General features: G+C 63.2%; 1 protein-coding gene across 1 annotated transcript in view; it reads right to left on the reverse strand.

Annotated features, from left to right (window-relative positions):
• The window catches only part of CAMK2A (calcium/calmodulin dependent protein kinase II alpha), a 37,145-nt gene extending 17,642 nt beyond the window's left edge, over positions 1-19,503 (reverse strand). Inside the window, exons 1-5 of the mRNA XM_013953497.2 lie at positions 19,442-19,503; positions 12,960-13,054; positions 6,227-6,286; positions 1,296-1,350; positions 830-895 (exon numbers count right to left, since the gene is read on the reverse strand). Coding sequence (XP_013808951.2) covers positions 830-895; positions 1,296-1,350; positions 6,227-6,286; positions 12,960-13,054; positions 19,442-19,503 — 338 coding nt within the window. The remainder of the gene's footprint in view (positions 1-829; positions 896-1,295; positions 1,351-6,226; positions 6,287-12,959; positions 13,055-19,441) is intronic.
• Between the last annotated feature and the right edge of the window lie 1,275 nt (positions 19,504-20,778).

Below are 20,778 nucleotides of genomic sequence, written 5' to 3' on the forward strand. Positions count from 1 at the left end.
CTCGGACATTCGTGCCGGCCGTGCTCATCTTCCCCCACGTGGGCTACTCCACACGCAGGGGGCAAAGCCAGGGGCACAGCACCAGGCACGGCAGGATCTGGGGACTGCTCCAAGAGCTATCCAGGGCAACGTGGGTGACATCAGCCAAATCAGGTCCCCTCGGTGAAACGAGGCTAATGCTATCCCCCTCCCCGAGCTGCGAGAAGCAAAGGGGTGGCCGAAATGGTACCCAGCAGGGCACCTGGGGCATGCCAGTGGCAGCATGGGAGGGAGAGTAGCTACAGTCTGTCCTTGCACCCAGCCTGTCCTGGCTGCTCCTCATTAGCGCTTTCAAGTGGTAAATGCCAGAGAAATGCTTGCAAATGACTGTAATGTAGCTGCAAAGGGAAACAGCAGGAATCGCAGCGTGTTTATGCTATCATGCTCCTCGCTGGGGCACCAGGCGGGTCCCGGTTGCTCCCTCCCGCCCTGGCAAGCCTTGCTTCCTGGCTCCGCCGTGGAGGTTGGGTGCAGGCTGCGCCAGCAGCTGGGGCAGCAGGATGGTGCAAGCGCTGACCGGCAGCTGCCTAGGTTCAACGCAAGGGACCAGCCCTGCGGTAACACGTGCAGCTCTTGGCACAGGAGACGAGTGAGTTAAAATGAGCTTTTTTTGCAGCGTTACACATCTGGTTCGTGAGTACGCGCCAAGGAGCAGCCGTAAAACACTACCCAGCATGGAGGAAGCTTATACTACAAAAAGCCAAACGCGTAGGACCTCGCAGAGCAGCAGCCCAGGGGAGGAGCAGATGCGTGCTGCCAGCTCCGCTGCCCGGCGCCTTTCCTTGCTCACCTGGCGTCTGCTTCGCTGTAGTACTCTCTGGCCACGATGTCCTCAAACAGCTCCCCACCTGTGACCCTGAGAGCAAAACAGGCGCCGAGTTACGCTCAGCCACCTCCACTCGGCACGCGACGGAGCCGGGCCGGTTTGCGCCACGCTCAGCCCTCGGGAGCAGCCGCCCGCGGCGCTGGGCGAGCTGGGCAGCATGCTGGGACGCAGGGCAGGGAACGGCAGCCTGCTGGCCGCGCGGGTCGAGGACCTGGACCCAACCCAGCAGGCTCAACCCCCCCGTGCTGCAAAGGCTTGTGTGCAGTGGACGGGGAAGATGGAACAAGCCGCACGGTTCGGATGGGCTGTGCGGGGTACATAGTCCAGCACCAGCCCCAAGGTATCACGCTCTGGGGTCCGGGCAAGCCCGCAGGAGGGTAAAGGCATGCAGCTCGTCGTGAATTAAGGGCCGGGTTTAACCATTACTCACAGGTCAAATATCAGGTAGTGGTGACCCTCTTCGGAGATGCTGTCATGGAGCCGCACTGCAGCAGAGACAAAAGCGTGATGGTTATGGGGGTTGCGGCCCGGCTCCAACCCAGCTCTGCGGTTCCTGGACCTCTCCCAGCCATCAGGAAAGTCTTTGCTCCCCTTTGGGCACAGCGGGAGCTCGGGACGGGCAGAGCGCGGCAGCCGGTGAAACCTCACGGCCGCGGCCGTTTCTCCTCCCTGCTGCAGGCGCTATAGCAGCTCCTTGGGGGATGTCCCCGCTCGAACGCCGGCACCCGCCGCGGCCCCAGCCTTGGGCAGGGGTGCGAGGCTCCGCGGCCGTGCCCAAATTGAGGGGCTGCCTGGGGCTGCGCATGGGGCCGGTGCAGCTGCTCGGCTATCTGGGGCCATGGCAGCGCTGCGGACGCGTGTGTTCCCGGCCAGTGCTCTCCTCCAATGCCCGGGATTAGGGGCTGGCTCGGGAGTGGTGCCTGAGCGCAGGTGGCTCTGCCAAGACGCTCTGCTCCCAGGCCTTTGGCGGCAGCACAGTTTTTGCCTTTTGCGACCTTCCCTTTCTCCTTGGGACGTCTCATGCCGGGGATACCCAGGAATCACCGAGGGATGAGTTTCCTTCGGAGGAAGGAACGCTCTCCCCGCCTCCTCCCTTGCTGCAGCAGGGCTGGCATCCCGCCCTGTCCGCTCGCCTCTCCGAGGGACACCCTCTCCCGCCGGGCATGGAGCAAGTCGCACGGCACCCGAAGGTGCTGTGCCCCGGCCTGCGCACTCCCTGCCAGGAGAGCACAGCGTAGAAACCTGCCAGCCTTTTGCCTGATTCTTAATATTTAGACTTAGCTCCCTGCTCACAGTTTAGCAGTTAGATATGCAGGGAAGGGAGAGGCACAGAAATAAGGTAGAACAGATAAAAAGAGCCTGACATGTAAATCAGAGCAGAACCCAGCATCCCCTGCCCCAGAATCTTACATTTTGTTCTGATTTCTTTGCGGCTGTAAATATTTAACCCTTTCTTGCTTGTCACCTGGTTTCAGTATGACCCAACTTTCAATGCCTTTCAGAGCAGTATGCAGAAACCAGAGAGGAAAAAAAAACCCTTTCAGGCAAGTATCTGCATGTGAGTTTTAGCTCCTAGCTGATTTTACTGCAGCTAAATCAGTGGGAAACATCCTTCATACTCGAGTCTGAGACAGCCAGGGGAGATAACAAGCCCCGATCCTGGTGCAGGGTGTCTCCCGGTGCCAGCAAAACCATGGTTTGCCGGTATTACCCTGCCTCCAAGCTCAGCGGGCAGGTCCAGCAGCTGCCAAGAACGAGAACACGCTGGGAATGGGGAACACACACTGGAGTGCCCAGGAGTTGGGGAAAGGGGGAACATGGAGAATACCAAAACACTTGTGAAAGGGTGGGAGAGCCCACAGCCCCCCCCCCCCTCCCAACAGAGATCTCAGCACCTCTAGTGACTTAAGGGGTTAAGTCATTAAGTCCCAGGCGTTCCCAGCAGCTGAAGCCCCAGCGCCAGGCTGCCCGGGGCCCTGCGCCGCCCGATACCCGTCCTGCCGGCAGTGCTGGCGTCACCCCTTGGCCCAATTCCTTCCAGAACAACAGGCAGAAGAGGTTTGCTGTGCCTGACTGCAACTGTCCTTTGGGTCTCTTCTGTGGCCTTGAACATTGACACAAGGCCGTTCATCTTATTTACTAGTTATCCCCCCCCCTTCCCTACTGCAGGCCTCCACAGACATTTCTCCTGCACTCAGACACCTGTGTTTGTTCAATATTTTTTCTTTTAAGCTTAATCCCAGCTTTTCTGCCTTCCTCTCTCAAAAGAAACCCATTTCCTCCCTATTTCATCTCATCTGACAGGGATTTAGGGGTATTGTTCCTGGGATCCTGCAGAATCCAAAACGTTCAAAAGAGGATTAGACAAATTCAGCAAGGATTGGGCCATGGTAACTATAAACAAATGGTCCAGATACACCCTCTGCTTGGGGAAGTCCCAGCGCCTCCGACTGCCAGAACCCACCAGGGCACAACACAGAGCGGTCACTCTAAATATAGCCTGGTCCGAGAGGTATCTGCTGCTGATCCCAGCCAGAAAGAGCACACGGGAAGAGCTGCGCCCAGCTAGACTTTCCCAAGTGCAGTGCCAAGAGCTAAGGAAAAAGCAGGATATAGTTCCAGTCTTCAGAGCCAGAAGAAGAAGGGTAGCCAAAGCGCCACTGCAGAACTGCGTATGGCCAAACTTGCAGCTTTCCCTAATATATTATCCAGAGCCCATGGATCAGCTGTGGGGTTACAAGGACTCCAGCCTGCCTTTCACCACCTGCAGCTTTCTATTGAAAACCTCTCCTGCAGAGACAGGGCAGAAGAGCCAACTCCTTGAGACTCACATCTGGGGGGTCCCTGGCTGCAGGACACGCTGTTCCTGCAGGAGGTGGAGCGGGCAAGAACTCGCCATGGGAGGCCCCATGCCAGGAAAGCCCTGGGGTGCACCTCCTTGGGGAGGGCGGTGAGGACCCCCCCGGCCTCGCTGTGCCCTGCTTCCCCGGGCTCCCGGTGGTGGTGGGGCTGCTTTCTCCTCATTAGCGCTGGTCTGCAGCAGCGCAGCTCGTTCCAGCTCCTCCGCGGGTAACGAGCCTGTTTGCATTGCATGCAAGGGAAGCTGCTCGCCCAAGTTTCCAGGCAGCAGGAGCAGTGGGGGTATGAGGGCAGAGAGGGTGAGGGGAGGAAAGAAGAGCCTCCTGGGTATAAATAGCAGCTCGGCTGGGCCGTTAGCAGCTCGTGCCGTTAACCCCTTCCAGCTGGGGCCTGTCTGGCTGCAGCTGCTCCAAGGCAGCTGTCTGCGCAGGTCGCTGCCGAACAGCAGCGCTCCGTGCGGGGCAGGGAGGAGAGCAACGGGAGCCCGGAGGGGAGCAGGAGGGAGGAGGGATCTCAGGATCCATGCTAGGATACGGCATGTCCCCTGCCGCAGTGCCTACACCCTCTCACTGTGCTCGTGGGGCGGATTCCTGCCTTTTTATCACTTCTTGCTATTCCTGTGCTTTACACCGTGTTTCCTTCAAGTCTCGGCAATGCGCGTGTAAATCCATGCAGAAGGAAAGGCCCCGGATGCCGTTCTGATTTGGGGAGGCACAACGCACTGCTCGGTCACTACACCCGTGCATCACCCTAAAGGTGCTTGAAGAGGGGAAAAACCAGACCCAAACTATGTGATAACATCATCGAAAGCTGAACGCACCCAGAAGGGCCAAGCCATCCGGCTGGGCCTGAGCCCGGCTGAGGGACTCGAGGCGACTCTGCCTTGCTGCGGGGGCCTGGGCATCCCTCCGCCTGGGGGATGTCCCTGGGGGCTTCACGCTCCCGGGGGAGCGGGCCTGCTCCCTCCTTCCCGCCCGGCCGGCAGCCGCGTTGCTCGAGAGGTTTGCGGGCTGCAACGCCTAGCTGTTAAGGAAAATTGGCCCTTTTGCCAATCTCCGTGCTGCCCACCGCACTTTCTCTCACCGTGTGACCACCCCTCATCAGCCGGGGCTCCCGCGTGGAGCATCCATCCCACCGGAGCAGAGGCAGGGGAAGGAAAACACCCCCTTGTCTCGGACAGCAGCCGGATCCGGCGGGGTCTGGCACCCGGCTGGTGCAGAGGAGACCTGCCGCTGCTGTGCGGGCATTTGCCCGAGACAGATTGAAGCTGACAGGCTTTTTAGCGTCTGAAAGATTTCTCAGGCGGGAGCCGTGTGCCCGTGTGCATGCGCGCGAGCGAGGGCCGCGAGGGGGGCGAGGTGGGATCCGCCGCGGCGGGCGGCGCGGGGAGCCCGGAGCCGGGGAGGCTGCCGGCGTGGGTTCGCCTCTCGCCCCGGCTGCCGCCTGCCGCCTGCCCGCGCTGCCGCCTGCCGTGGAGCAGAGGGGAGGCTGCGGGAATGGGAGGGTTGCAGAGTTTGGCCTCTCGTGGGCAAAGTGCGTGGCTGATCCCGGCGGCCCTGGATCGGGATTGTTGGATCTGCAAGGGAAGAGCTCAGCCAGAGGGAAACCTCCCTGCTGCTGGCCGGGGTTGGCGAGCTCCCGTGCTGCAACACTATCCCAAAAGGTGCAGGAGCCCATCGGGGTGAGCACATCCCCGGCTCTGTGTTCCCCGTGGCTCCGGTCCCGGGGGGCATCCGCCAGGAACAGCCGGAGTAACTGACGGCGCTTATCAGCATCTCTGTCAGGGCTGGGGTTTGGGATTTTTGCTGCAATTTTTTCCCCTCCCCTCTCTCTCCTCCTGGCCTATTTTTGTCTTTTGCAGGGGCTCAGGAGTTTTCCTGAAACAGCTTTTCCGAAGGAGGCTACTCTCAGATGGACGGTCGGTGGGAATGTCTTCGCTTCCCCCCACCATCGCTCCTCCCACACGCCCAGCTCTGCTGCTGCTCGGAGCTGGAGTCTCTTTTTGGAGCATGCAGAGGAATAAAGTATCCGCGGTGCATGAGAAGAGTAAAAATAGTCCCCTTCCAGCCTGCTGGAGCCCTGCTTCTCCGACAGGGAGGTATGGCCAAGTGGGTTAGTTAGGACCTACTTAAACCCCTCTGCGCACGGTGGAGGCCTCTCTTCTCGTGACCCCGTTTGAAGACGCTGCTCCACACGAGGAAGAGGAGGCCGGAGAGCCAGGCACCGCTCTCCGGATTAACACGTTGGGCTGCTGTGAAGCCCCTTGGGCCAAGTCCCCTCTTCCTCCCTGCAGACCCGTGCGCCGGCAGCGTCAGCTCCAGGCGGGCGAGGGGAGGAGGAACAGCCCTCGCTGCCACAGGCAGCCTTGAATTATTGACGGGGGCCCCGGGGCTCGGCCCAGCGGAGGGGACGGAGAGGGGGAAGGAGCCCGGCAGCGTGTGAAGGGTTTGCTCTGCTCCTCGCCTGCCTGCCCGGCGCTGGCAGAGCGCAGCACGTGCTTACCTATGTTGGGATGCTTCAGGAGACGGCAGATCCGAGCTTCTCGCTCCAGCTTCTGGTGATCTGAAAGAGGCAATGTCCCTAAATTAGTGTGTTTAATGAAGGGAACAAACCGCCTTCAACTCTCCCCGGTGTTGGAAAGGGCTGCCAGCCTAGGAAGCCTTGGGGGGGACGCACACTTGGCAAGGAGCAAACCTGACTTGTGGCTGAAGGATGGGTCTGGGGAAGTGCTCTGCATCTGGACCGCCCGATGTACGGATATCCCTTCTGGGAGGCCCAAAACGGACGCGGCCAGCCAGGCTCTTTGGCACAGCTCCGGGCTGTGCTGGCCTTCGAACGGCTCCTCAACCTCCTGTTCCTGCCTCCCCCCTCCCTGCTGAACAAGTCCTGATCCCCTCCCTAAGTACCTCCGAGGTGCCTGGACTAGCATTGCCAACGGAGCGTGCTTGGCTTTCTGTTATCCAGCCAAGTGCAGATGATCGGCAAGGACGTTTCTGGCCCCAAACGGGTACAATCGGACAGCAGAAGACAGAGCCAAGCAGCGAGAAACATCAGGCAGAGATGGGGCTACCGGCTCCGCTCCTCTCCTTTCCCAGCCTGTTCACGTCCGTTCTTCGTCCTCCCTACACGGGATGTCTTCTCTCTCCTCGCCGAGCTGCCTGCTCTCTCCCACCCCCACCTCCCGCCTGCCCCGGCACCTCCTAGCAGCAACACCAGCCCCGTGGGGCTCCTGCTGCGCTTTGCAAAGCAAAGGTACGCGGGCCCCGGCCGGGAGCCTTTTCCCCTCCCCAGCCGAGAGCGCCGTTTCCGCGTGACTTGGACACCGAGGATGGCATCCTCGCGCAGCACCGGAAGGGCTGCAGCATCAGGCACTTAACAAGCTCCGGCAGACCATTTATTGCTGCGCTGGGGTGGTGGTGGAGCGGGTCCTGTCCCAGGGGCGCGTGGCTCTCCCCCTGCATGCCCAGCAAGGGGACCTTGCTCGTGAATTCCCTCCGTTAGGGACAGGCCAGGACATGTGAGAGTGACACCTGGCTCCAACCTGGGCAGAGCCGGTCCCTCTGCCCGGTTTGCACCAGGCTCGAGGTGCAAGGCGACGTGGCTCCAGGCAAAGCGACCGGAGCCGAGCTGGAAAAGCCTCCCTGCTGGGCCAGTCCAGAATGAATTTTCAAAGCGTTTTGTTTCTTTTTGCCTCCCTCTGTATTTTGCTTAGACATGAAACAGCCTTCCTACATGGAGATGCCTTCTCACCGCAGTTTTGTCTGAACGTGTTTCATGATAGCACGAACCTGGCAGCCGGGAGAAGCAAGGTTGTAATTAGGGCTGCTCGTCTCTCGCCGTTATCATCGCTGCCTTGTCTAGTTCACACCCCAGAGTCTCGCTCCGTGTCTAACTGGATCGGGGTGTCTCCGACTGCCGAGATGTGAAGGTTACACAGGTGCTTCTCTGCTGGGGCTGGACCCTTCCCCAGGGCGCAATTCCCTCGCGTCCATCCAGCCTGCTTTTAAAGCGTCCGGACGTTTGGGATCTTTGCCCTTTCCACAGATCTCAAACTTCTCCCTGGCTGGAGATTTCCTTAACTGGCTGCTGAAACGTTCCCTCCCGCAATCCCCTCCTTTCCCCAGTGCATGTTAGCTAATTCCTCTCTGTCCTTCTTCGCTTGGGAGACTTTGCAGCTCCAGCAAACAGACGTGGGCTGGTGCACACTGAGCTAACGCAGGGCTCAGCGCAGCCTAATCGCCCCCAGGCTCATTCCTCGGGAGCGCTGTGCAGCCTGCGCGGGGAATAGCGAGCCCAAGGCTGGTGCACGGGCAGCTGTCCGGGGAAGGGGACAGCGGGAGCCTCCCTGCGGCACCGTCCTCGTGGCCTTGCTTTGCAAAGTGACAGCAGACTATGGGGGTAAGACCATCAGAGCGGGCTCTCAGGCTGCCTTTTGCTCCAGCTGGCAGGTGCAATGAGTGTCAGTGCTCAGCCTCCATGGCCTTCGACCCCCTGGGGTGCCTCCCCAGCACCCCTGCTTGCCCCCAGTCCAGCGCGGGAGCATGAGGAACCATGTGCTGAGTCTGTGCCCACAGCCCCGCGGCAAAGCCCCCACCAGCGCTCCCGGGGTCCGGCTTTGCCTTTGCACAGAGCGTTAGCCTGCCAGGTGCCGCCTCAACACGCTCCCGAGGAGCAGGGGCTTGAGTCACTGCCCTCGCTCTCTGCCTCAGTTTCCCCATCTGCAGAATGGAGGTCGGGGCTAAACGACCCACGGAGAAGCCAGGTTATTTGGAAACGCTCCTTTGCTTCCCTCGAGGAGTTTGGCCCGGCAGCTGGAGATCCCTGCAGAGGGAGGCGAATTCGATGCTCTTGGGCACAGGCCAGGTGCCTGCGTTGCCCGAGCTGCCCGTGCACCCCTTGCCGGGTGAGACGTCCCCCAGCTCCCCTTCAAAGCGAACAAGTTCGCAAGTGCTGAACGGGGCTGTTCACCGGGGCACACGACGTTGCTGCAAACCCTCCCTGCTTCGAACTGCCCCGCTCCCGAGACCCCGCCGAGCAGAGCCCCGGCTCGGCTCCCGGCTGCTCGGCCCGAGCCGCAGCACGAGCCCCGCTCTCCGCGCCAGCCTCCCCTTCTGCTTGCCCCCCTGTTTGTACCGGCGCAATCTGTTGCCACCGAAATGCCTGCAAAGTCGAACTCCAGCGCCTGCCGGCACAGGCGGCTCGGTGGGGAGGGCCGGGAGGCTGGTGGTGTATATATTAAGCTGCAAACAGTACAGGGTGGGGGCGGGAGGGGAACAGCAAAAAAGAGGCAAAATGGAAAATGGATGGGAGAGTTGGAGGCGGGTGAGGAGAGGGGCTCCCTGCAAAGAGGAAGGAGGCAGCGGCAGGGGCCGTCCGGGCAGCAGGGCCAGCGCCGACCCAGCAGCATCGTAACGGCTACGAGAGGCACCTAGTCATCCACCGGGCAAAGCCGTGCCGGTACGATAGAAACCTCCCACGCGAGCGCGTCTCCGTGCACGTGAGCCTGGAGCCTCGGCCCCGAGTGACTCCAGCTCTCAGCGAACCAGGCGCGCGAGCACCTGGCGGGGAAGCACCCTGGTGGGAGCGCAGCGATCCTTTCCACCCGGCGCCGCAGGCTCAGCTGCGAAACGCACGGGCTGCGACACGGCGGAGTTGTCTGCAAGCAGCCGCCCGGGGAGCGAAGGCACCCGCTTGTCTCCAGAGACTCCGCTCTTTTGCAGCCTGCCGGGCTGGGTCCCGCTCAGGGAGACGTTCCCGCACGCGGCTGCGAGCCGGCGGCAGAGCCCAGGGCTTGGCCCCCGGCGTCTGCGGTTTCCCCCGAGCATCGCATGCTGCCAGCAGCAGGCTGCCGGCTCTCTGCCTCGCTGCAACCCCTGTGAGCACACGCACGACTGTGCAAGTCTCCGGGACATGCCCTGCAGAGAGCTTTGCCTGCCCCAAAGCTGCGCTGCAGCTTCTGACCCTCTCGGGGTGCCTCGCTCCTGCCATTTCTCTCCTGTCCGCCCCGACGCTGCTGCTCGCCCTGCAGCCCTGCGCCTGCTGAGTCCGCCCGGTGCCTCGGCGCTAGCTCACGCACAGCGGCATCCCCTGCCCCTGCCAGGGCGCAGCTTCCCCTCTGCCGCGTGCAGGGTCGCGGAGGGACTCGCCACCTCCCGACATCCGTGCCAAGCGAGGTGCCTGTACGGCCTTGGTGAGGTCGCCTGGGTCCCGAGAAGCCCCGGGAGCTGCAGGAGCTCCGGAGCATCCTCCGGCCCCCGCGGCACATCTGCCCCGCAGTGAAGCACAGCTGCGGGGAGCGAGCTACGGCGTCGTCCCCTCTCCTCCCACCTCGAAACCCACTTGGTCAGCCACAGCCTGGACCAAAACCCGTTTCTCTTCCAAAAGCTCTGGTTTCTCTCCTGCTGGCTTCATATGTCGGCAGCCAGGAGGAGCTTTGAAGAGCCTGTGCCTGGGGGAGTTTGGCAGCTCTCCTCCCCTCCCCTCCCATGCTCACGTCCCTCCCTGTCCTTTGCATGTGACATGGCAGGGGACATGTGTGCCTGCCCAGGGGCTGTCCTGCCCCTTTGGGGATTGCTCCTGGCCTGGGGAAGGGCCATTCTCACGTCCTAGCGCTGGCAAAATGGGGGGATTTGGACCACTACCAAAGGAGGCTGGTGATTCCAGCCTACAGAGCAGGTAGAATAACCCCAGAGAGGTGTCTCCAGGCGACGGCAGCGCAAAGAGCCAGGCATCTGCGGCTGCTGCTGCAGGGCCGGCGCAAACCCGAGAGGAGGAAGAGGATGGAGAGATGCAAAATGCAGAAACGGGCGAGGAAAGGGAGGAGGAAGGAAAAGGAACGTGGCTCAATCTGCTCTCTCAGGAAGCCCTGCAAACGGGGAGGCGTTTTCTGCCCGCTCTGCTGCCAGCTCTGCTTTGCAGGGAGAAGCCAAGCGTTCAGCCTCTGCCCGAGAGCTCGGCCATCTGCTCCCGGCCAAACCCAGCGCCGGGGGCTGCTTTCCAAAGGATGCCATCGGGTGAGGAAGAGGTGGGAGGGAGGCAGGCAGAGGGGTTCAAAGGCAGAGATTCACCCTCGGAAGCACGGCTGCAAAGCCAGGCTCTGCGGGGAGGGTGACTGGTCGTTCTCAGTTGGTGCCCCGCTGTGCAACGCTCCTGCCCAGCGCGGCTGGCTTAAAGGCTCGGGCACCGCAGCGCGGAGCGACCCTGCGGCTCCAGCCCCAGGAGCCAACGGGCTGGGAAGAAGGGGATGATCCGCATGCACCAAGAGGAGCAGGGGCCCGGCGCTGGCGGGGGCTCAGCTGCGGGGCTCGGGGTCAGGCCTGCGCTGCTTTGGCAGCACTGCGGCAGGGAGGCTGCGCAACGCTGGTTTAATTTGAGGTCGGAGAGGAGGTTGTCGCAGTTTTCTGGGTTTTATTTTTACCTTCAGAGAGATGAGCAGTGGCGTCAGGGAGAGGAACAGAGGGAGGGAGTTAATTAAACTCTCCTGGCAGGGCACCCGCTCCCGGCACCCGCCCCGGGCTCCCTGTTGCACCTGGCAAGGAGGTGTCCGAGGCTGGGACACGGACACGGCAGATACTATCCGGTCCCCTCTGTCCTCTCCAGCACAGACAGGCAGAAGAAACTCCTGGGTGTGATGTTGGGGGTAGAGGGGTTCCTGCCTCGGGGCAAGGTTTGGATGAACCTTTTCTTTGCAGTGAATTGCTCAGCCTTGCCCCAAGGAGCAGCTTCCCCCCCCCACGACCTGCTGGGGAGCAGCCGGCCCTGCCTTCGCCCCAGGCACCTTCTCCCCCTCTCCGGAGGGCATCCCCGTCACGCTGGCCTCCGTCCCCCCTGCACCAACTCCTGCTTGCAGAGGGTTTCGGCAGGCTGCGTACGAGCAGTGCTGCAGAGAGCCCGGTCCTGCCCTGCCTGCAGTGGGCACAGCGTAAAATGCAGCAGAGCCCCTGCCCAAATACAGCCCCTGGCACTCGAGCCGCTTCGGCTCTAAGGCCTGGACAGCCTGAAAAAGCACCGTCGCAGCTTCCTCCTGGTGGCAGACCTGGTGGGTCTACCTCCAGGTAGAAATTAGATTGAGTCCCCCACCCAACGGGCCTTCCCATTTAATTTATGTAGGTAAAATGAGGAAAGAAACCCTCAGGCCCTGGAGAGCTGGGAAGAGGATGGGTTGGTAAATGGCCCCCTCGGAGAAAAGATGCTCATGGAAAAAACTTTGTTATCTACCCCATAGATGGATAGATTCCTCTGCCCTGGCCAGGCTGGGGGTCCCGGGGAAACCCCCTCTCTGAGACCCAGTGCAGGTGGACAGTGTGAGGGCCCTCAGCATGGAGTGGGATCGTGGAGCCCCAGCAGGAGAAATAAAGCCTGGGAGAAACGAGGGTCCGTCCATGCCCAGCAGCCCCAGTGAGTCTGCTGAAGCTGGACAGTAATATTTAATGGTTCGATATTCAGTAACGCACCCAGGAGCACACCTGAGCCGTGCAGGGCGTCAGCACAGCTTGCTTCGGGGCACCAGCGGGTTGTCACCCACCATCACCCTCAGCCTGACCAAATCTGCTGGCAGGAGCTCGGTGCTCTGGAGGGCACAGCCGGGGCGGGCAGCCGCAGCTGGGAGGGAAGAGCGGGTGGAAACGTGGCGGGTCATATCGCATCCGGGGACCACGGTGCGGGGCCGCCTGGCCAGCCTCGGCTGCGACACAGCACGCCGGGCAGCGGGGGGCTCTCAGGGACTCACTTGTCCTTACGGCTGAGGAGAAGCAGGTCCTACATGTCTCCAGGCAGGCCTGGGTCCGGGAGACCCTGGCAGCCCCCGGCACAGCCGATTGCAGGTGCGTCTGAGGAGGAGGAGATGGCGAGGAAGAACAGGCTCTTCTCCCATTGCTGGGGACCTGCATCCCCAGGAGACCTGGGGGTCTTTGTAGGGGCTCTAGAAAAGGGCGAAGGCTCAAGACCCTCAAGATATTCAGGCATTTGGCTCCCATGTGTTAAGGAGCTCAGTGCCAGGATTTGCCAGGAACCAGCCACCGCGGTGGAAACGGGGTGGGCTAAGGGGGCTTCCCACACCGCATCAAACACTCCCCGCCTGGCCGCACATCAAAGGCATCATCTCCGCACCCTGCCGAGGACACGAATTCCCGCTCTGGAAGCTCTGCTCGCTGCTCACCTCCTCTCCCGGGAGCCCCGGCCGCCCCGGCCCCGCAGCGTCCCCCCGGCAATGCCCCCGCGCCTCCCCCACACCTACCTCGGGCAGACAGCTTCTTGGTGTTGATGATTTTGGCTGCATACTCTTGTCCTGCCAACACCTTCACGCATCTCCGGACGATGGAGAAAGCGCCCCTGGGAAGACAAGAAACCAAAGGGAGGAGTGAAGGGCTCGGCGCGGGCAAGGAACCGGCGACAGCCCCACGGTGCCTGCCAGGGCGGGTGAGCAAGGCAGCCACAAGCGAGAGGAGGTGGATGGGCTCAGACGGGGGGTCGGGGGCTTTGGGAGTGGAGGAAATGCAGCGGGAGCTCGGGTAGCTTCCCAGGATCGCTCTGCTCGGGGGGATGTGGGGTGATGCGGGCACAGGTCGGACCTGGGGGTAAATGCAGCATTTCCCTCTCTTCTCCGCTCTTGCCTGGCACATTCACACCTTTTCTCCTCTCCCTACAGCCTCTGCCTCATCTAAGAGTGAAACAGCAGTGATTTCCCAGGGATATTGGCTGCTGAGGAGCAGCAGGAATGGACGTAGCTGTCACGCAGTACCCAGTTGCTTAACTTTTGTGTCTGTGTGTCTTTACGTGCTTTAGGTCTTGCAGCCCCAGCAGTAATTTGCAGAAGCATGTGCAAGCAGCAGACACGAGGGCTGCTGACCGGCGCAAGGACCCCCACAGCTGCAACCCCCTCGCTCCGGCGGGGACAACGGCCCCCGGGGGCACCCTGTGAGACCCCGCAAGCGAGGGGGCCTGAGCACCGGGCCGGGGGGTGCCCGAGCCCGCAGGCAAGCGGGAGCGCGGCAGGGCTGGGGCCACCTGCGCTGGAGACGGTGACTCACGCAGCTGCAGCTCGTGCACGAGGGAGCGGAGCACGGGGGTTTTCCCGGGGCCCGGCGGGCAAACGCGCACGTGCGTCTCAGCATCGCGTGCCTGCTGCTTTGGGATCCTCCAAACATGCCCCTCGGCCTGCATACCCCGATTTGACCCGCAGCATCCACCCCGAGCCAGCCCAGGCCCTGGCCTCCTGCCGCGGCGGGAGGCAGAGCTGGGGCTGCCCCTTCCCACCCCGCCGGCCCGAGCCCGGGCGCGCGGCTCTGCTGAGCCCTGCCAGCTCGTGGCACTGAAAACGCCGAGTGGCGCTGAGCGCAAGAGCCGGTGCTGGGGGCCGGGGCTGCACCCGCACAGGCACGCGCGCACGCACGCTCCAGCCCTGCTGAGCCCAACCTTCGTACCTGGTTCCCCTTCCTGCCAAACCCAGCAAATCGCTGCAATAATAACTATCAAAAGCGATTCCACCTCCTGCCCCACCTTCCCCCCCGTTCCCCCGCCGCCGCCGCGCTCCCGATAAATGGCAAGGAATAAAAGGCCGCGGCTGGCGAGCGCGCTGGCAAGCGACGGGGGATAATTGATTTTGCCGGTGGGGGCGGGTGGAGATGGGCAATTTGGGTTTGAATGCGGCGTTTTGGCAGAATGGGAGAGCGGCGGGGTGCGGGGGGACGGGGCCCAGCGCGCTGCAGCCCCGGCGGGGAGGGCAGCCCACACGCCCTGCGTCGCCGTGGAAAGCAGCGCGCGCGGCATGTGCCGAGCCGGAGCGCGGCGGGAGAGCCGGAGCGGGGGGGGAAAGCGCTTCCCGGCCGCTCCATCCTGCGGGAGCCTGCGATTAATCTTGGCCACTGGAAGAGCCGAACTGTTAATGTTTCTGCAGCCTGGGGCGGGGGGAGAGGTTTAATTGGAAATGGGGGGGGGGGGAGAAATGCTTCGTTTCGGCTCTGTCGCGGCGGGGGGGGGACTCGAGCCGTCGCTGGCTCCAGGCTCCGCAGGTGCCCGGCTTTGCATTGCTCTCCGGGCAGTGAGGTCGGCTGGAGAGGGACGGTGCTCGGCTCCTCGTCCCTCCGCCGCCTGATCCGTGGGAGCCGGCTGAGGTGCTGGGAATCCTCAGCCGCTCGTCGTCCGAGCGGCCAAAGCCGTTCGCTCACCCATTTTATTTGAGCTAAGCGACCCAGCCGGGAAGAGGACGCCTCGGGCAGCCGGATACGGGCAGCCGGGGAAGGAGGCGTCTCCCGCCCGGCGTCGGGGCAGCGCAGGTTTCCGCACGCTCCCTTTTCATTTGTGGCTTTCGGCTCCTCCAGGTCTTTCTAACGGAAAACAAACGTCTGTTTGCGCTCGGCGAAATGCAAGCGAGAAACCGCGAGCAGGCCAGAGAGCGGCGGGGCCGGGGCGGCCCTGCCTCCCTCCCGGGAACACCAGGGCAGGAGCGCTAGGTGGAACGAGTGCGGCAGCCTCAGCCCCGAGCTCCTTTGAGCGGGACCGACGCTGGGTGCCGGCGCTCTCCTTAGCCCCGTCCTGAGCCCCCGGGTGGGTCTTTTGGGGGGGGGGGTGCGCTCGGTGGGACGCCTCCGCGGCGGGCGCCTGACCCCCGCCGAGCCCCCGCGCCGGCGGCGGGGCGTTTCTCGCCCGTGGGACGCGCTCCAGCCGGGCTGCGCCCACGCGCCCCCGTTCCTGCTGCAGCGGGGGGGGGGGGAGCTCGCCGCCCCCTCGCTCGGGGGGGGGACGGGGACGGGGAGGCGCATGCCCGGGCTGTGGGGGGGACTGGGCCGGGCGCCGGGGCTGCGCGGGGGCGGCCGGGCGGTGCGGGTGTCCCCGCGTGCAGCGGTGCCTGTGCGGGGCCCGAGCGCTTCCGCTGGCGGCTCCGCAATGCCGGTGCCAGGCAGGACCCCGGTGCCCTGTCCCCGCCGCGGCCTCAGCCCGGGCCCCCGCCGGCCCCCCCGAGCAGGCGCGTTGACACAGGGATGCTCTGCTTTTCCCTTTTTCACACCTTCCTTGCCAGTATCGGGCTGTGCTGCTGCCTCCCTCCCTCTCTTCAACACCTCCTCCTCCTCCGAGGCATTTTATCTCCTTTCTAGAGAGAAGAGTGTGGGTTGGGGATTTTTTGTTCCTTTTTTTTTTTTTCTTCTTCTTCTTTTTAATAAAAATCCTCTCCTGCAGCTCTGGGAGCGAAGGGGCTGATCCCACCGCTCGGCACCATAATTGTCTCCAGCCTCTCAACCTGCCGTGGGGGCGGATGCGGCGGTGCCGAAGGAGACGCACTTTCTCTTGGTCCTACCCTGGCTGCCGCGGGCAGGATCCTCGGCTCCCACGTGCATCGCCCGTGCGCGCTCCCGCCGCTCCGCTGTCCTCCAGGACTGGAGGGGCCTCGCGGCCCTTCCTGCAGCGCCTGGCTCTGGGATCTGGGTCCCGCGCTCCGGGAGAGCCCTGGCCACCGCGGCTGGATGTGGTCCCCGTGCCGGGGGCCTGGGGAGCGCTGAGTGCCCCGCGGGGAGCAGCCCTTGCCTGGTGCTGCTGTCACCTATGCGGCACCTTCTTAAAACGGGGGTTTGTCTCGGGGTGAGGATGGATGAGAGCCAAGCCGAGAAGAAGGTGGAAAGAGCCTGGGTTTGGCATGCCAGCCTGCGAGCCAGCATGCTGCCGTGGCCTGCTTGGGAGAGGAGATCCCCCTGGGAAGGAGAGAGACCTCTTGAAGGGTGGAGGGGACCTTCCTGGTCCGCTGGTGCCTTGGGGTCTCTTTTAGGACAGAGAACCGCTCGTGGCCAACCCACTCCCCAGCTGTTTGGGCTTTGCTCCCTCCCTGGGGTCCCCCATCACGCTTGAACCGTAGGAGTTGAGCTCTCGCTCTTCCCGGCAGGCCAGCAGCGCAGGGGTTGTCACCCCAGCTCCCTCCAGCTCCCCTCCTGGCAGCTGGCTCGGGGACGCCCCGCGTTGTCCCCAGCAGCTCCCTGCACTGCCCCGGGGCACCCGGGAGGCTGCGGCTTTGCTGCTCCGCCAGCAGACTCGAGGCGCAGCCGTTCACCTCCGCGGCCTCGGAGCCCCGCTGGGACACTGCTCCCCTTTGCGGTGTGAATGGGGCACCACGAACCACCCCAACCCCAGGTCATGTCTCCAGGGGGTCCTGTCCTGGCCTTGCACCGCCAGCCCCACTTCCTTGCCCAGCAGCATCTGCCGTGATTCCCCCCCAATTTGGCCCAATCTTCCCCATTGCCCTGTGGTCTGGGAGCCCTGCTGGGACCAGCTCGTCGGAGGGGCGAGCAAAGTGTCTGGGAGGAACGTCGCTCCCCACTGTTGAACTCATGGCCACGGGCTGACAAGGAGGAAGGAGCACGCTCTCGCTCGAGAGGTACAACGCCTCATCTGGATTTCCCGTTCTGAGGCCACAAAGCGGGAATTTCCCCCTTGGGAAACCGCTGATTTTGCGGAAGCCACATGATGCATTGGAAACTATCCCAGCAGAAAATTTCCCCCCAGCTCTACAGCGCATTGACTTGTGAGCCCAGAAAAGCCCACCGAGGCCTATGACTTACTCGGGAGCATGTCTCAGCGCTACAGTGGCATCTGCATCTTCCCAGCTAAGGCAAAAATTGGTAGGATGCTCTGAGCCGGAGCAGCTCCCCTTAGCACTGGGAATGAGCAGCTCTGCTGCTGCACCGCCGCTCTCTAATTGAATCAGGTCCCAGCAGGAGGGAGAGGTTAGATCTGCCTGTCGGCAGGGACAGATGCTCCTGGGAGGCTGGCGAGGGCCTGCATCTCTCCAGCTCACAGAGCTTGGCTGTGGGGTTGGGATGAGCCGTGCAAATCCTGGCTTTTCCCTGCTGCCTGCCTGCTTTGCTTGTTTATTTGTGTACTTCGTGGAGAAATGCATCTCTCGACATGGTCCATCACGGTGGTGCTGGCCGGTGCCCTGGGAGCTCCTCGGGCTCCGGGCTGATCTTGCACCCCGCCGTGTCGGGCGCCTGCCTAGCAAAGCAGTTGTACCTTCAACGTCTCCAGCAGCCCTCCCGGCCCTTCCCCATCACACCTTCGCTAACAGCTCCTCGTCTGCGGCCCCTCACGCTATTTCTGCCTGGCCAGGTCCCAGCAACTTCTCTCCATGCCGCCAAGTGGTACCCGAGTGCCTTCAGCCGCTGCCTCTCCTGCCCACCCCGTGACATGCCTGCGGCGCCTCGGAGCTTGCAAGAGCTGCGAAACCTCTGGAAAAAGCAGGTCCCAAACCCCAACTTGCTGCCAGCTCCCTGGAGGGTGCTCGTCCCCCTGCCTGCAGTGCTGGCACGGTCCCCCTGTGCTACGGCGACCTGGCCACTGACTCACTCCACTCCAGTACCTCACCCCAGCGATGACGCAGTCGCCAAGCTGGGCGAAAAGCACCACGCACTGGGGCACTGCCCGGCCGACCCGTCTCCGAGGGGACGTAAAGGCACATTTGCACGTCCTGGGACCTGGGGTCCGTTCGCTTCCAAGGAACTGCACTTGTTTGTAGCAGCAACCTGGTCGCCCCCCCATCTGGATGGGAAATGTTAACCGTGTTTAGCCTGGTGCCAAGTCCTCCCCGATTTTATCCTCTTGTTTTCTCCGTCTTTGTCCTCTCCCTTCTCTCGCTCTCCCCTGTTTTGCACGCCCACGCACGCGCGCGGGCACCGCTTTAGGCACCGGCTCACCCTGCGCCGTGCACTGCAGGGATGCAAGGCTGGAGCAAGTTTCCATGCCTACAGATGAACATAACTGCACATTCGAAACAGATGCGCTCCGGCGTCCGGCGGATACACCCACCAGTTCAGAGACAAAGCCGCGACGCGCCAGGCTCTCGCGGAGCCCTTCCGAGGGGATCGCAGCCGCACGCCCCAGATTTACATGCCGGTTTGAAGAAGAGGCGCAGAAACCAAAACACAGACGCACGCCTGCTCGCTCGCGCACCCGCTCAGACAGACACACGCTCCGATGCGCATCGGCACGCAGAGCATCCCTCTGCCCGCGCGGGCGACCCGAATTGCTGCTCCACCCCGGGGCGCTCAGCGCCCTGCAGGATCAGCCCGCCGGGCGGCTGTGCACCGGCACGTTTCTCTTTGCCCACGCGCACCCACGCGCACCCCGACCGGCAAAGACCCGCGTGTGCAGGCACCGGGAACGACCCCCCGAGCGGCCGATGCGGGGCGAGACCTTGCCGGCAGCAAAGCCGCGGTGGGGCTGAGCGGTCGCTCACCCGCGGGGTGCTTGCACACCCGGGCGCCCCCGCGGAGCTGCTTTCGGGGGGTGCAAGGGATGGGGAAGGGATGGGTGGCAGCCGGCTTCGCCCCGGAGCTGCCTGGTTTTCCCGGGAGCTGCCGAGCAGGTTGGGGCTCCCCCAGGACCCCGGGGAACCTGGCGCAGAGGATTTCCCTAAAGAAGCGTGGGGGCACCAGCGGCTTCGGCTCGCCTCCCTGCTGTCCCATCCCTCCTCGCAGCTGCAGAAGTTGCCGGAGACCCCGGCAGCAGCCTCTCCGAGGAACGCCTTCTCCGCAAGAGGGGTCCCGTTCCCATGGCCCCCGCCCTGGACCGCTCGCGATGCCGCGGCACGGCCCGTCGCCGAACACCCCCGGCGAAGGGACGGAGCCCGGTGCCTTTTCCGCCCCGCGGCGGCTCCCGATGGCTCTTCCCACCGGGGAGTAGCCCGTCTCCCGCTCCGGGCGGCCGGGGTGTGTCCGAATCCCGTCTTCAACTTACTTGCCCAGTTCTTCGAAGAGCTGGTATTCCTCGGTGAAGCGATTGCAGGTTATGGTGGCCATGCCGCGGGGCTGGGAGCGCTCCCTCCCCGGCGCCGAGTTCGGTGCGAGTGCCTCTCCTCTCGCTCCCTCCCTCTCCGTGTGCTCCCGGGGCTCTCTCCTCGCCGAGGTAAATAAGGGAATATGTTTGATTGACAAGCCCGGAGATAATGATGAGGGCAATTTGTCTTCTCAGCCTCGCAAGCCTTCGTCAGCATCCCCGTCCCCATGGCGACCACCTCTGCCAGAAACGCCCTGTTTCTGTTGCCGGGGCAACTGCTTCCCAAAACGCCGGGCTCGGCCCGCGCCGCGGGGACCAGGCCCCGCCGGGCTGGGGGTCGCCGGTTCGCTGGCGGGGGGCAAAGCCGAAATCGCAAACATTAAAAGCAAATTGAAGAACGCGGCGGCAGAAGAAGAATTGGGGCAAAAAAGAAGAAGAAAAAAAACCAGGTTTCCATGGAAACCGCGGTTTCCATGTTGCAGGAGGGGACGGACAGGCTGCCGTCGCCCCGGCAACTGCTCCGCACCCCCAGGGCCGCGTGCGGCCCCCTGCTCCGGCCGGGACCGCCTGGGTGCCGGGTCCCGGGGCGGGCGATGGGGGGGCGAAGCGCCCAGCGGGGCCGGGAGCGCTGCCGGCTCCCGCGCCCCCAAAGCGCCCCGCGTCCTGCCCCACCGCCGCGCCGGCCTCGAGGGAGGCTGCGGCGAGGAGGGAAAAACAACCAAAGCGTTTTGGGCTTTCATTTCCCCGCGGTGTCCAGCCGGGAGCGGAGAGGTGGGGGGTTTCGGGGGAGGGAAGTCTGCCCTTTTTAATTGTAAAACCTCCCAGCGGGTGCTCTCTCGGCCGCGGCGCTGGAGGCGGCTTCGGCAGGGGGGGAACCGGGGCACGGCAGCCCCGGAGCCTTTCTCCCGAGCGCTCGAATTCAGATGAAAGCCTTTTATACCTGTGCGGCGCAACCCTCCCTGCCACCCCCTCCCTCTTCAGCCGCTCCGATTTCAGCCTCCGGTTGCTTCTAATGGTTAAGGTCACAAATGGAGCCGAAAATCCGCCGAGGACGCGACTCGCAAATAAAGGCATGTCAAGCTCCTCGGTGTCTAACGCAAAAAAAACACAAAAAAACAAATGAGAACATAAAAAAAGGAGAAATTCATGAGATCTGAGGCCTTGGGGGAGAGGTTTCCGCCGGAGCCAGCCTGGGGCTCTTGGCCGACGCGGCACCAGCACCCTCTCCTCCGGCACCCAGCTCGTCCCCGCCACCCTTCTCCTCCCCAGCGCTGGGGTTTGCTCCAGGCCCATCGCAC

Source organism: Apteryx mantelli, chromosome 14 (assembly GCF_036417845.1).
Source record: "Apteryx mantelli isolate bAptMan1 chromosome 14, bAptMan1.hap1, whole genome shotgun sequence".
NCBI classification, from domain to species: Eukaryota; Metazoa; Chordata; class Aves; order Apterygiformes; family Apterygidae; genus Apteryx; species Apteryx mantelli.